Genomic DNA, 16,456 nt, shown 5'->3' with positions numbered 1-16,456 from the left:
GGCAGCCTGAAGACTGCATTAATCTATGCTGGGGCCTTGACTACCATAGAGCCAGACCCCAATTCAGGGAGGCACAGTCAACTACTTTTCATAGATTGTAAAGCCAATAGGAACCATTGTGATAATCTAGTCTGACCTCCTGCATAACCCAGGCCCTAGTATTTCACTCCGTGATTCTTGCATTCAGCTCATATCTTCTGCTTGAGCAAGAGCAGATCTTCTAGAGTACGTCCAGACTACCCGCCGGATCGGCGGGTAGCGATCGATCTATCGGGGATCGATGTATCGAGTCTTGTCTAGACGCAATATATCGATCCCCAAATGCGCTCCCGTCGACTCCGGAACTCCACCAGGGTGAGAAGCGGAAGCGGAGTCGACGGGGGAGCTGTGGCCATCGATCCCGCACCGTGAGGACGGGAGGTAAGTCGAAATAAGATATGTCGACTTCAGCTACGCTATTCCCGTAGCTGAAGTTGCGTATCTTACATCGACACCCCCCGTAGTGTAGACCAGCCCTTAGAAAGAGCCTCCAATCTTAAGGCTTTGAGAATCCACCACACCCTAGGTAAGTTGTCCCAGTAGCTAATAGCCCTCACACCTTATTTGGAGAAAAAGACTGGTGTAATGTATGGAATAGGACAGTATCCCTTTAAATAGTTTGTGGGCCCTCTAGTGTACTCAGTGTTCTGTGTTTTGGTTTCCGGCAGCTTCTAACCAGAGAAGCAGTATAGGTAGCTAGACCTGGAATGTTTGTGTATATTCAGTAAACATGGTTATTTGGGACTCAACTGTGTTTGTGCAGATTCTTCATATTTTATTTGTTCTGTAAAGAACAAAAGACCCAACCGATAGCATAGTGAGCAGGGCACTAGACTGGGACTCAGGAGACCCGGCTTCAGTTTCCAGATGAGGAAGAGATTTCTTGTGTGATGTTGAGGAAATCACTTAGGCCTTGTCTACATGAGAAAGTTCCACCAATTTAACTTAAACTGGTTTTTAAACCAAATTAACTACATTGGTCCAAACCCCTGTGTGGACACACTTGTTTTGGTTTAGGTTTTGCTTAGGTTAAACCTGTCCCTAATTGATTTAAGATGAACCAAAATAAATGTGATTTATACCAAAATAAGTGTCCACAAAACCTTTTTGCACCAGCTTAACTAACCTGGTTACACTTGCTTATGGCAAGAGTTTAACTTTCCCATGTAAACCAGTCCTTACTCTACACTGTGCCTCGGTTCCCCATCTCTGAAAAAGGGATGGGATACCCTCACAGGAGGGTAGGGGCTTCTGAAGATGAACTTCATTAATGAGTGTGAGGTGCTCAGACGCTGTCAGAGGGGGGGATATATAAATACCTAGGTAAGTAGATTATTTCCAGTCTGGATTTACCCAGCTTCAGATCCCAGCCTTTGGATCTCATTCTTCCTTTTTCTCTGAGATAAAAGAGCTATCAGAAATCTTCTCCCTCTGTAGGTCCTTGTAGGCTGTGATCATCACCTCTTAACCTTTCTTTGAATAAACTAAATAGAGCTTATTTAGTCTCTCGCTATAAGGTAGGTTTTCCAAATCTCAGATCAGTCTTGCAACTCTTTTCTGAGCTCTCCCAAATTTATCAACATCATTTTTAAAGTGTGGACACCAGAACTGGATACAGTATCCAGTAGTAGTCTCACCAGTAACCTCCTTTCTCCTATTCAATATTCTCCAGTTTATACATCCAAGGAGTGCCTTCACTCTTAGCCACCACATCACACTGGGAGCTCGTGTTCAGTTGGTTTCTGCCATGATTCTTTAATTTTTTTTTTTTTTTTAAATTTCTATGATTCTATGAGATTTTGTTTACTATCACTTTTCAGCAAATAATGATATTTTTAAATAAGCGATATAACTGCTTGATAAAATTATGTGTAGCTAAATGAGATTTGTCCTGTAATTGTGAGAATGGTTTCAGATTTTTATATCTAATAAATATTTTCATTTAAACTCACTTTTGTCTATCTGGTCTATTTCTATTCCATCAAATGAGTGTGAATTAGGAATAGGGTTGCCAGGTGTCTGGTGTTCAATCGGCATGCCCAGTCAAAAAGGGACCCTGGCAGCTCCGGTCAGCACTGCTGACCGGGCCGTTAAAAGTCTGGTTGGCGGCGCAGCGGGGCTAAGGCAGGCTCCCTGCCTGCCCTGGCTCCTGACAGCTCCCGGAAGCAGCCGGCATGTCCCTGTGGCCCCTAGGCGCAGGGGCGATCAAGGAAGCTCCACATGCTGCCCCCAGTGCCGGCTCCACAGCTCCTATTCGCCGGGAGCAACACAGAGCCAGGGCAGGCGGGAAGCCTGCCTTAGCCCTGCTGTGCCACCAACCAGGAGCCGCCTGAGGTAAGCGCTGCCTGGCTGGAGCCCACACCCTGAACCCGCTCCTGCACCCCAGCCCTGAGCCCCCTCCTGGAGCCCGTGCCCCCTCCTGCACCCCAACCCCCTACCCCAGCCTGGACCCCCTCCCACACTCCAAACCCCTCATCCCCAGCCCCATCCCAGAGCCCGCACCCCCAGCTGGAGCCCTCACCTCCTCCCACACCCCAACTCCCTGCCCCAGCCTGGAACCCTCTCCCGCACCCTGAACCCCTCATTTCTGGCCCCATCCTGGAGCCCGCACCCCCAGCTGGAGCCCGCACCCCCTCTCGCCCCTCAACCCCCTGCCCCAGCCCAGTGAGGGTGGGGGAGACTGAGCGACTGAAGGAGGGGGTCTGGAGTGAGTGGGGGTGGGGCCTCAGAAGGGGTGGGGCAAGTCCTCAGGTAAGGGGCGGGGCAAGGATATTAAGTTTTGTGCAATTAGAAAGTTGGCAACCCTAGTTAGGAATGATGTACATATTGGTTAAATTTGATATCTTTGAAGACATCTTGTTTCCTGACCTCTTTAATATATGAAAATTCCATGGGTTGATCTCCAGACTCTGAGGCCATGGGAAATAGATCTAAATCTGTAGTAAAAACTGTATTTTAAATCACCTATTTATTCATTTTTCTGTTTCTGCAGCCCAGCATCTCCCACAATTCTTTATAAACCTTATAAACTAGATAAGGATTTGAATCAAGTGGTGTCTCTCCCTGTTAATAGTACAAACAATCTGTTGTGTATTTGGTTGTTGTGGTAATAGAATCTTGTGTTGCTATGGCAACTGAGTTAGATTATTAGGGGATAGCCCAGCCAGTTTTGGCTGGCGGTTGGTTAGTTCTGAGTGTAGCAGTAAATGGCTGCTCCAAGGTTTACAGCTCTCTGTGTCTCCAGTGATTTCTTCCTAAAACTGTTGCCCCCAAGGATATAACACAATCCACCCAGCTTTCATACACAGGCAGGCTTCCTTCTTTCCCACCTGGGACCTCCTTTTCCCTGTTCAGTCTTTGTTCCTGAGGTGTCGTGGTGTTGGGGGAGTGAGGCCAAGTGATGCTGTCATTCCCCCCTTTTATAGTTTCTTACATGTGGAGGGAACTTTTGTTTCAAGCCAAGCCCCCAGCACAGTTTGTGGAAAAGTACAAGCAACAAGATGGAGTCCAGTAGCACATGATCTAGTCACATGCGCTTGCATGCTTTGCTGAGTCCTAGCAGCCATTACTCATACCCTGACTGAAGTGTCCACAGGAAAGATCTCCATGGCCCGTTGTTTTTGTTGATGGGCCATTAGCACTGTCTAGCATCTTTATTGTTGTACCCGAAAGACTAGTTGTGGGTGTTTCCAACTTCACAACATCTTTCAGAAACACACACATAGCAAAACTTCATATACAATGACAGCACATACAATCTAACAGGATATTAATGTTCAGCATACCAAGACTTTTGAAATGATACCTCACAAGGCATACTTTGTACAAAACATATAATTTATGACAATGGTGAATACAGGGGTGCCAGGGTGTTGCTTTGGGACACACCCTGTCACAAAGGTATTTGCTGTCCCCACAACAAAACCTTAACTTTGCCCCCTGGAGCTGGCAATAGTACGGGAAGCAGCGTAGCGCTAAGAGTACATGTTGTTTGTGTTCCAGCATTTAAGTACATGCACTCCAGCTGTGGTCACTGTTTTGGGTATCGCTGTATTCAGTGGTGGAGGGATTAGTTGGAGCAGGTTGTTAGAGTTGTTGCTGTGATACAAGGAAAGGTGTTTATGTACAGTAACTCCTCACTTAACGTTGTAGTTATGTTCCTGAAAAATGCGACTTTAAGCGAAACGGTGTTAAGTGAATCCAATTTCCCCATAAGAATTAATGTAAGGGGGGGTTAGGTTCCAGGGAAATTTTTTTCACCAGATAAAAGACTAGATTATATATATACAGTATGTTTTAAACAATTTAATACTGGTACACAGTGATGATGATTGTGAAGCTTGGTTGAGGTGGAGGAGTCAGAGGGTGGGATATTTCCCTTACTGCTAAATGATGAACTAGCAATTGGCTGAGCCCTCAAGGGTTAACTCTCTCACTCTACAAGGCAGCAGGAATGGAGGGAGGGGAGACATGGCAGACAGAGACACACACCCTATGTGTGAGAGAGAGAGATGCGCATTTCCCCTTTAATTACACTGCCTTGGTAACACTGGTCTACAATTTTTGAGAAGTCGTCTGCTTCAGAGATAAAATGTGCTATTTATTATGTATTTTGATGTGCTGAATTCAAATATGACAATTAAAACAACTGATTGGCTACTGTTTCTAAGATATTTAAGTTTTTACATTTTATGTCTATGTATATTGTGTAGATAGTAGAGTTTTAATCATAAATTGTAAACCTAGGTCTTTTCGTGTGTTTATGGTTGCTTTACATGATAATATTTCACCTTTCCTGTTTATGTAACACTTTAAAAATCAGCAAAAGGGTTATATAAATAAAATTTATTATGAAACAAAAGGCAAAAAACTATTCTGTACCTAGTTTAGTCCTATTCAGTGTCTACTCGGCGCTTCTTGGCTTGTCTCTTGTATTCATTAAATGGAGCATCTCTTGTCACTGTCCAGCAATAGTCTGCAAGCATTGATGGGCTCCATTTGCCCTGATAGCGTTTCTCCATTGTTGCAATGTCCTGGTGAAATCGCTCGCCGTGCTCGTCGCTCACTGCTCCGCAGTTCGGTGGAAAAAAATCTAGATGAGAGTGCAAAAAATGTATCTTTAGTGACATGTTGCAACCAAGGCTTTTGTATGCCTTGAGGAGGTTTTCCACCAACAACCTGTAGTTGTCTGCCTTGTTGTTTCCGAGAAAATTTATTGCCACTAACTGGAAGGCTTTCCATGCCGTCTTTTCCTTGCCACGCAGTGCATGGTTAAATGCATCATCTTGAAGAAGTTCACGAATCTGAGGACCAACAAAGACACCTTCCTTTATCTTAGCTTCACTTAACCTTGGAAATTTTCCACGGAGGTACTTGAAAGCTGCTTGTGTTTTGTCAATGGCCTTGACAAAGTTCTTCATCAGACCCAGCTTGATGTGTAAGGGTGGTAACAAAATCTTCCTTGATTCAACAAGTGGTGGATGCTGAACACTTTTCCTCCCAGGCTACAATGACTGTCGGAGTGGCCAATCTTTCTTGATGTAGTGGAACAGGAGTACTTGTGGCACCTTAGAGACTAACAAATTTATTAGAGCATAAGCTTTCGTGGGCTACAACCCACTTCTTCGGATGCATATAGAGTGAAACATATATTGAGGAGATATATATACACACATACAGAGAGCATGAACAGGTGGGAGTTGTCTTACCAACTCTGAGAGGCCAATTAAGTAAGAGAAAAAAACTTTTGAAGTGATAATCAAGATAGCTCAGTACAGACAGTTTGATAAGAAGTGTGAGAATACTTACAAGGGGAGATAGATTCAATGTTTGTAATGGCTCAGCCATTCCCAGTCCTTATTCAGTCCTGAGTTGATCGTATCTAGTTTGCATATCAATTCCAGCTCAGCAGTCTCTCGTTGGAGTCTGTTTTTGAAATTTTTCTGTTGTAAGATAGCCACCCGCAGGTCTGTCATTGAATGGCCAGACAGGTTAAAGTGTTCTCCCACTGGTTTTTGATGTAGTGGGAATCTCTTGCACGACTATCCCATTCGCAGAGAAAACAGCAGTACTTTGTGTTTCCAGTCTGCAGACCAAGCAAGAGAGCAACAACCTTCAAATCGCCACAAAGCTGCCACTGATGTTGGTCATAGTTTATGCATCTCAAAAGTTGTTTCATGTTGTCATTGGTTTCCTTCATATGGACTGCATGACCAACTGGAATTGATGGCAAAACATTGCCATTATGCAGTAAAACAGCTTTAAGACTCGTCTTCGATGAATCAATGAACAGTCTCCACTCATCTGGATCGTGAACGATGTTGAGGGCTGCCATCACACCATCGATGTTGTTGCAGGCTACAAGATCACCTTCCATGAAGAAGAATGGGACAAGATCCTTTTGACGGTCACGGAACATGGAAACCCTAACATCACCTGCCAGGAGATTCCACTGCTGTAGTCTGGAGCCCAACAGCTCTGCCTTACTCTTGGGTAGTTCCAAATCCCTGACAAGGTCATTCAGTTCACCTTGTGTTATGAGGTGTGGTTCAGAGGAGGATGGGAGAAAATGTGGGTCCTGTGACATTGATGGTTCAGGACCAGAAGTTTCATCCTCTTCCTCTTCTGACTCAAGTGAGAATGATTCTGGTGCATCAGGAACCGGCAGTCCTTCTCCGTGGGGTACTGGGCGTATAGCTGCTGGAATGTTTGGATAATGCACAGTCCACTTTTTCTTCTTTGACACACCTTTCCCAACTGGAGGCACCATGCAGAAGTAACAATTGCTGGTATGATCTGTTGGCTCTCTCCAAATCATTGGCACTGCAAAAGGCATAGATTTCCTTTTCCTGTTCAACCACTGGCGAAGATTTGTTGCACAAGTGTTGCAGCATATGTGTGGGGCCCACCTCTTGTCCTGATCTCCAATTTTGCAGCCAAAATAAAGGTGATAGGCTTTCTTAACCATAGTGGTTATACTGCGCTTTTGTGATGCAAAAGTCACTTCACCACAAACATAGCAGAAGTTATCTGCACTGTTCACACAAGTACAAGGCATCTCTGCTCACTTTGGCTAAACAGAAATGTGTCCCTTTGCAAAATCAAACACCGACAAATAAGAGAGCATGACACTGTATGATTTCTAGAGCTGATATAGGGCAATTTGTTCAGCAGAGTGATGTAAGCTTCGTTATGATTGCATCATCCATGACTTCTAGGAATAACATGATGCAATTCATATCATGTCTGACGCAATACCAGCTTCAGGTTGCATCATTCATTGTTTTGCCTAAAAAGCAAGTACTGTCCAAACCCAGTCATAGATTTATTCATAGATCCAGTCAAAGATGTAGTTTAGTCATTTCTGGTTTAAATTGAGATCCCTTCCCTTTATAACTCACTTATCCTCCGCCATTCCCAAGTCAAGGGTCGTATATACTGACCCAATAGCATACCTTGAAAACTAGAGCCAATCAACAATTTTAAGCATCATTTTCGTTCTCAGTGACCCAGAATTAGTAAAGATTGACTACATTTATTTCAGAAGCATTTTGGCTGTAGAGCAGTGTAATTAGATCAGCTTGCTGAGCCCGCAGCTGCTGCAAGCTCCCTGTCCTGAGCCCTGGTGTGTCCCCCCTGCTCTATGGAAGATGGGGTAAGCGGGGTGAAGAAGCAGGGGGGAGGGGGACACCCTGACATAAGCCCTCCCCTCTTCCTTCCCTCCCTCCCGCACACCAAGCAGGAGTCTCGGGGAGCAGCTCCAAGGCAGAGGGCAGGAGCAGCACATGGCAGCGGGGGGAGGGACAGCTGAACTGCAGGCAGGGAACTTAGGGGAGCAGGGAGCTGATTGATAGGGGGGCTGCCGGTCCACCCTGGTTCCAACCACTCACTAGCTAGCTGCAACGAGCTGCTCTTCCTGCAAGCAATGGACAAAGCAGGCTGCTGCCAAACGACGTTAGAAGGGAGCATTGCACAACTTTAAATGAGCATGTTCCCTAATTGATCAGCAACGTAACAACGAAACAACATTAACCGGGATGACTTTAAGTGAGGAGTTACTGTACCATGAAAGATGATGTTTCATTTGAGCCCTGAGTTCTGTGGGTCGTGTCAGCAAAGATGGCTTCCTGCTGTGGAGATTGTCTGCCACCTGACTGCTGACATGGGCTTAATGAGGGGAAAGTGAAGGAAATGTCTCAGGCCTGGTCTACAGTGGGGAGGGGGGTCGATGTAAGATACGCAACTTCAGCTATGGGAATAGCGTAGCTGAAGTCGACGTATCTTATTTCGACTTACCTCCCGTCCTCACGGCGCGGGATCGACAGCCGCGGCTCCCCCGTCGACTCCGCTACCGCCGCTCGCCCTGGTGGAGTTCCGGAGTCGACGGGAGCACGTTCGGGGATTGATATATCACGTCTAGACGAGATGCGATATATCGATCCCCGATAGATCGATCGCTACCCGCCGATCCGGCGGGTAGTCTGGACGTACCCTCAGAGAATCTGCAGGAGAATTTTGTAAGTGTGGGGTGCTTTGTGTGGAGTAGGCTCAGGGCTTGGGGGTAGCCAGGTGTAGGTAGCTTCCATTCGCTACACTTGACCTAAACCCAAGTGTTGCCATAGCAAAGAAAAGGCATTTGACGGTGTCCTACGGTGCTCGTGTGCATTGTTCCCGCAGTGTTCCCCAGTCTCTAATGGCAGAGTGCTAGTACGTCTGTTGCAGCATCGCTCAAGGAGGACAGGGTTAAGGTTTCATGGGGAGGTGTACCTTAACTCTCCACCTTCTGGAAAGGCATACAGCAGCATCGGGCAGCCTTCACTCAGCATTAATAACGTGTTTAGGCAGTTAATAGAAAAAGGGCTGAGGGGAAATAGAAGCCCAGAGAGAGAAAGGGACTCGTCCATGTCACTCAGCAAATCAACGGCAGAGCTGGGAACAGAACCCAGGTCTCCTGAGTCTGAGGCCAGTGCCCACGCTGTAGACCATCCCCAGTAGCACCTAAAAACGGAACGGATAGCTGCGAGCTGGGCTCCACTTTGTCCTACTCTATTTTTGTATTTTAAACTGTTTTTAAAATTGTTTGAGGAGTTACTTGCCCCATTTGCTTTGCTGTAACAGAGCCAGAGATCTGCTCCCTGTCATGCTGGGCCATTGAAAGTACAATTACAATGGATTCCTCAACTTCCCCTGGTTCCATGACGTCCACAGGACTCCCTACGGCTGCACTCCTGTTCAATGTGGATATTAGGCAGCCTGTGGACAGTTTGGGCTGCAGTGCTGATAGTACAGTGGGGCCTCTTTGCTTTCCTGAAAGCGCTCCAAAATTGGGGTCAAATGAGAATCAGTTGGTAGATTTACAGATTATAAAGCCTGAAAGGAATGTTTGATTGGTGGTGGTCTGATCAATCCGTCCAGTCAAGGGTAGGGGCCAGAGCCGTAACTAGGTATTTTTGCGCCCGAGGCAAGAATATAAAATTGCGCCCTCCCCCAGGGCCGGCTCTTCGGCGGCAATTCGGCGGTGGGTCCCTCAGTCCCTCTCGGAGGGAAGGGCCTGCCGCCGAATTGCCGTTGAAGAATGAATGAAGCGGCGGCGGTAGAGCCTGTGATTTTGGGGGGGGTCTAATTCAAGACTTTTGACTGCTTGGGCTGGTAATGTTGCTTCCAAGATGGTCTTTGGTTCCAGTCCAGTTCCAATCCAGAGCGGGACTCACAGGTTAAGAGAGGAGAGAGGTGCTGGATATGAGCAGTGGCCACTAGAGATCAGCATGTGTCCTGAGAATGCTGGGAGTTCAGCTCTGCAGGGCAGGGTCAGGGGTGGCAGGTTTGTAGAAATTTTGGTGGTGCCCAGAACCCACCCCCACCCAAACTCCACCCCCCCCCACCTGCCCAAAGCTCTGGGAGGGAGTTTGGGTGGGGGAGGAGGTCTGGGGTGCAGGCCCTAGGCTGGGGCAGGGGATTGGGGTGCAGGGTGCAGGCTCTGGGAGGGAGTTTGGGGATGGGAGGGGGTGCAGGGGTGAGGGCTGTGGGGTGTGGCTGCAGATGAGGGGTTTGGAGTGTGAGAGGGGCTCAGGGCGAGAGTAGAGGTGTAGGGGGTGAGGGCTCTGGCTGGGACTGGGGATAAGGTGTTTGGGGTGATGGAGGGGCTCAGGGCTCGGGCAGAGGGTGCGGTGGGGGGGTGAAAGCTCTGGGGTGGGGGCAGGGCTGGGGATGAGTTTGGGGTGCAGGCAGGCTGCTCCGGGACAGGGGCCACATCCAACCCTCCCCTGCTCCCTGTCCCCTGAGTGCCCCAATCCCTCTCCACACTCCTGCCCCCTGACAGGTCCCCCCAGAGCCCCTGACCCATCCAACCCTCCTGCTCCCTGTCCCCTGACTGCCCCAATCCCTCTTCACACCCCTGCCCCCTGACAGGTCCCCCCAGAATCCCCACCCCATCCAACCCTCCTGCTCCCTGTTTCTTGACTCGCCCCCAGCGCGGGGGAGGGAGCGGGGCTGGCCAATCAGGGCCGGCTGCCATGGGCAGGGGGGTGGCTTTCTGGGCCACTCTAGTTTGTAGCGGCACAAACAGCTCCTGCTCCCATTTTGCTACCGGCGTGCTGAAGCTGCAGGGGAGGGAGGGGGAAGCGGGGGAGGGGCTTTTGCTGCCCGAGCGGCCCCAAGTGAGCGGCTCAATCCGGCGCGGCTGCCCTGTCAGCCGCTTTTGGGTCTTTAGATAGCCGTCGGGGGGGAATCCCGGACATTTTTAGCTTTTTACAAATTCCCTCCGGACGGCTATTTAAAGACCCAAAAGCCGGACATGTCCGGAGAAACCCGGACGGATGGTAACCCTAAAGTAGGGAATAAACAGGAACAGAGCCGTGCCCAGGGGCTGGGGCCAAGACTGGGGCTGGGTGCAGAGCCGCAGCTGGGCTGTGGTCAGGGCCCGAGGCAGGGTAGTTAAGCACCAGAACAAATTATCTCTAGGGAGATTATAAAATCTCCGTCAGAGGAGGTTTTTAAGATCAGGTTAGACAAACACCTGTCAGGGGTGACCTAGATAATACTTAGTCCTGCCTCAGTGCAGGGGACTGTACTTAGATGACCTATCAAGGTCCCTTCTAGTCCTACATTTCTGATTCTATGATCCTCTCTAGTCTGACCTGATCTTGGTGTCCACCGAAGCCTGATTTCAGAGTTTGTATTGTTACATAACTGGATTATTTGCTATTAGAGTAACTGCTGATTAAATACATGTCTGATGAGTACAGTGACACTGTTCTTTGAAAACTAGCATTTTAAATAGGAAATTGTGACAGATTAGACTAGGTCCAGAGGCTCCCTGCTGGAGGCCTCACTGCCCTGCCTCACCCCTCCCCAGAAAAGAGCAATAGAGAGGTCCTCTAAGCTGTGTAGAGCAGCTTGTGGGACACAGCCAATGAGAGCGGCTGCAGGGAGCAGCCAATCAGGGCCCAGCAGGCTCATATAAAAGGAGCTGAAAGGCCTAACTAGACCAGTCTGCTAGCAGTGACTGGGGAAGCAAGAGGTGTGCCTGGTGGGCTTTGAGGTCTAAGGCGGGTATTTGCTGGTGAGGAAGTGAGGGAATAATTTCTGGCTGGCTGCCAGGACTCAATTAAGATGGGCTACCGGGAAGTGGCCCAGGGAAATGCAGTTAGTTAAAGGGATGTGGCACATGGTTGCTACTTAGAGGGTCCCTGGGCTGGGTAGGTCCAGGTTCCCCCAACAGCCATTGGGGAAGTGACTGTGACTGAGAGAAGGGAGTTTAGACAGGCCCAGGGAAGGGGCTGTACATGGACCTGTTAGCCCCCCCAGAAGGGGGTTGAACTGAGACTGACCCATCTGGAGAGCAAGAGTCAGAGGACTAAAAGGCAGGTGAAGAGTTTCTGGGGAGGCATCCCTGGGGGTGCTGCTCCATCCCAGAGCAGGAACCTTCACATATAAGCTTGCCAACTAGGGTACCGAGATAGGCCCTGCTGATCAGACTGAGGCCGGGAGCCCGAGAAGAGCTAAAGAGATGTTGCCAATGGAGGGGTACCATGATGGGCCCGGTTGGATTGTTAAAGGACTGAGCCTGGGGAAGGCTGCAAGACATTTTGGACTCATAACCCAGAAGGGGTTTATTTGTTTGCACATGGACTGTGTGTGACCTGATTGGAGGGCTGAGTCACTGAAGACCCTCCTGACAAGCACAGTGGCCTACAGGAGGCATCGTGAGCTGAGACATTAAGAACAACTGCAGGCACGCACACACTCGACCAGGAGGCACTTGCGAGAGGTGGGTACCACCCCGTTAGATGCTTAGATCTGAAGGGGCTGTTATGGCCATAGGAGCTTAGCCAGTAATTTCTGCATCAAGCCCATAACTTCTGTTTTGGCTACAGCATCTTTTAGAGAGTTTTATTAGTCTTGATTTAAAGATGAGATGTGACAGAATCTACCACATGGCTAGGTAAATTGTTCCAGTGGTTAATTACACTCACTGGTCAAAATCTATACCTGATTTCTAGTCTGAATTTGTCTGGTTTCAGCTTCCAACCATTCGCTCTTGTTCTGCTTTTGTCTCCTAGATTAGAACCACCCAATATCGGAAATCTCCCCACGTAAGTATTTGTAGATTATGATCAAGTCAGCTCTTAACCTTCTCTTTGATAAACTAAATAGATTGAGCTTCTTTAGTCTGCCACTATAAAGCAGTGACATGCATCCGACGAAGTGGGTATTCACCCACGAAAGCTCATGCTCCAGTACGTCTGTTAGTCTATAAGGTGCCACAGGACTCTTTGCTGCTACTATAAAGTAGGTTTTCCAGACTCAATCGTTGTAACTCTTTTCTGAGCCCTTTCCAATTTTTCAATTTTCCATTTTAAAGTGTGGACACCGTCTCCAGTCCTGGTCTCATTAATGCCATATGCAGAGGTACGAACACCTCCTACTCCTTCCTGATAATCCCTGCTTATACCTCTAAGGATCACATTAGCCCTCTCAACTACAGTGTTACCATGAGAGCACATGTTTAGTTGTTTATCCTCTAAGACCTTTGCAGAGTCACTGCTTTCCAGGATACAGTCCCCCATTGTTTAAGTGTGACCTACATTCTTTGTTTCTAGATGCATTTTAGTTAGGGCTGGTTGAAAATTTTCCATTAAAACTTCGAGTGTTTGCCTATGTCCATTCCATATTAGGTGTGTGTGCTCGCCACATGCACAGGTTCCGGAAGTCCTCCATAGGGGACTGGCTCTGGTGCCCTCTGGAGTGGCGCCGACATGGCACGGTATAAGGGGCGCCACTGGCTCCCCCCACCCTCAGTTCCTTCTTGCCGCCAGTGACGGTGCTGGAATATCTGCTGCGTCGACTAGCATTGTTTCATTCTCTGTTCTTGCAAACTTTGAAAAACCTGTAATATAGTTGTATATAGATAGTAGTTTATTAGTTACCCTTTGTAGTAGTTTTCAAACTCTTCATTCGTCCCGAACAGGACTCAGCTGGGGGACGGGGCATGTCCCGTTCCCCAGGCCTTAAGTCCTGCGATTGCTGCAAATGGCCTATGCCTGTCAGCGATCCACATACCAGCTGCTAAGGTGCTTAGGCAAAGGGCACATAAGTGACAAGTGCCGTATCTACAAGTCCTTCAAACCTAGGACGAAGGAGCACGATATCCATCTAAGAGTGCTCCTAATGGAGTCGGCACTCACTCGGCACCAGAGCAGCGGTCCAACTCTGCACCGAGCACCACGGCCTCTGTGAGCAGTGCTCCACTGGCGCTATCCACGAGCCGGCACCGGACTCCCTCCAGTCAAGAAGCCGAAAAAGACTGAGGGGAAGATCTCCTACCTCCCATAAGGGAAAGGAGAGAGCTGGGGGCGAGCCAAGACCCGTGCTGGGCAGCTCAACACCCCCTTTGGGAAGTCTGGCCCCTGCTCAAGTCAAGCGGTGCAGCCCATCCCACCCTTCGACTGCAACTCCAGATAGCGGTGCAGGCCCCAGCCAGCTTCAGGTGCCGTTGACGCCCAAAACCCTTCAAGCGGCTCAGGAGATCCTAATGCTCTCGGTGCTGCCCACACTGGCTCCAGTGATACCCCTGTCCCGGGGAAAACCGCGTTGGGACTAGAGAGGCAGACTCAGGGGAGCCCTCTTCGGTCTCCACACAGGGAGCACTGATCGAGGGACTTGAGGCGTAACTCGCCGGTAGATTGGCGCAGACCCTCTGAGCAGGGTGGATTTGATTTAAATCATGATTTAAATCACTAGTCAACTTGATTTAATCATGGATTTCTACATAAAAGTGCATTCTTATTGGTTGTTATAACCTTAATACATATTCTTCACAACTCAGAGATAGATGTAGGTTTCATTTTTAGAAGGTACACACTATACATTTTTAAAGTGATTTATTTTGAAAACTTTTCAGATTAGTTTTACAGCTATATTGGAAAATGAATGATTGTTTGGTTATTTCATTTACCAAAGGTAATTGAAGCAGATATTTATGAAGTTCACCTCCCAATGACTGTCTCCAGTTCAACAGGTTAATCATTAATATTTGGAGGATTTTCTTGCCATGCTGTATTAGGAGGAGAACATCACCAGACAGACATTTAAATTGTTTTGTTTTAACTAAAACAACAATGTTATGTATTCTGGATTTTTTCTTCAACAGCAAATATATAATATTTTAACAAAACAAGCATATGAATTTTTGAATTTAGTTCAAAACATTCAAGATTTTTTAAAATCAGGTTTATTTTTGTTAAAATTGTTTTTAACTAAAATAGTTAAATGAAATATTTTTAAAAAAATAAAAATTAAAATTGACTGCCAGGTCAACATGAGAAACTTAAAATATTAGCTGCTAACTCAGCCGTCTTCACCTTCATTTTCCTGTTTGTTCATAATCTGGAAAAGAAAAACAAGCTTTTCTGCTTTTTCAAGTCCCAAACGATTTCTCAATTTGGAATGAATTAGTCCAAAGGAAGAAAATATTCTTTCTACACTGAAAGAAGAAGCTACTGCTGTTAAAAGTGAGATTATCACTTCAACAGTCTCTGAATCCAAGTGGTTACATGACTTTCACCAGTTCACTGGTGTGACTTTCTTTAAAACATCATCAGCACACATATATTTCTTGAATTGTTCTTATTCCCAAACTGGGTCTCTTTTATGGCCTGCTGCCATTATAGGTTTTCCCTTCTACTGAGAGAATGGTATGGTAGATCTCAAATCAATGTATTTATTTAAAAACAATTTTGCTGTTAACAAGCATGTTATCTCTGGAGACACAAATCCACAGTTTGAGAACTTGAAAACTAAGCATCTCTGATGGTATCTTCTAGACTGAGCACTGAGTCCCATTGGGTAGATAGAAAGATTAACCTAAATAATCTATACAGAATAAATGAGTGCAAGTACTTTGTGCCAACTAAGGAAATGCCACCGGTTTTGCTCTCAGCAAGGTCTGGGCAAGGGCTCCCTCTCTGATGCCTTCCTCCTGCCGTGGTCAGGGAGTCTGATGTACGCGTTCCCTCCAATTCCACTCATCGGCGAGGTCCTGGCAAAGGTCAAGAGAGACAAGGTGCAGGTTATCATGATCGCCCTGGCATAGCCTCGCCAGCACTGGTTCGGCACACTCATGAACCTGTCAGCGGCCCCTCCCTGGCCCCTGCCCAACCGACCGGACCTGCTATCACAGGACCACAATCAGCTCTTACACCCCAACCTCACGTCCCTCCACCTCTCAGTGTGGATGCTGCGTGGCTGAACCTGGAGGAGCGGACCTGTTCGGAAGGAGTCCAATAGGTTCTCCTGGGAAGTAGGAAGCCCTCAACTATATTGACTTACCTGGCCAAGTGGACGAGGTTTTCCTGCTGGGCGTCCGAACGTGGCATTTCTCCCTTGCATTCCTCCATACAGGCTGTCCTAGACTACCTGCTCCATTTGAGGAATCAGGGCCTGGCTCACTCTTCCATTAGAGTGCATCTTGTGGCCATCTCCACTTTCCACCTGCCGATCCAAGGGCAGACGGTGTTTTCCCATGACATGACGGTCAGATTCTTGAGAGGGCTTGAGAGACTCTTCCCACAGGTACGGATTCCTGTCCTGCAATGGGATCTTAACTTGGTCCTCTCTAGGCTCACTGGTCCGCCCTTTGAACCACTGGGTTCCTGCTCCCTTTCCCACCTATGATGGATGATCAAGTTCTTGATGGCGGTGACATTGGCAAGACGGGTCTCTGAAATTAAAGCCTTGACCTCAGAATCGCCATACACAGTCTTCTACAAGGACAAGGTTCAGCTGCGGCCCCACCCGGCCTTCCTGCCGAAGGTGGTCTACATCTTCCTCCCAGTGTCTGTCCCAAACCGCACAAGACCAGTGAAGAGAGGTGTCTTCATGCCCTGGATGACCGGAGGGCCTTGGCTTTCTACTTAGA

The 16,456-nt window shown here is 47.8% G+C and overlaps 1 protein-coding gene across 1 annotated transcript in view; it reads left to right on the top strand.

Moving 5' to 3' along the window:
• The window catches only part of LRRC74B (leucine rich repeat containing 74B), a 56,967-nt gene extending 41,336 nt beyond the window's left edge, over nt 1-15,631 (top strand). Inside the window, exon 15 of the mRNA XM_026661200.1 lies at nt 15,479-15,631. Within this exon, the coding sequence (XP_026516985.1) occupies nt 15,479-15,631 (153 nt within the window). The remainder of the gene's footprint in view (nt 1-15,478) is intronic.
• Nucleotides 15,632-16,456: the final 825 nt, after the last annotated feature.

This window comes from Terrapene carolina, unplaced genomic scaffold (assembly GCF_002925995.2).
Source record: "Terrapene carolina triunguis isolate 2854851 unplaced genomic scaffold, T_m_triunguis-2.0 Scaffold951, whole genome shotgun sequence".
Taxonomy (NCBI): Eukaryota; Metazoa; Chordata; order Testudines; family Emydidae; genus Terrapene; species Terrapene triunguis.
This window is presented reverse-complemented; position numbering and strand designations above follow the sequence as displayed.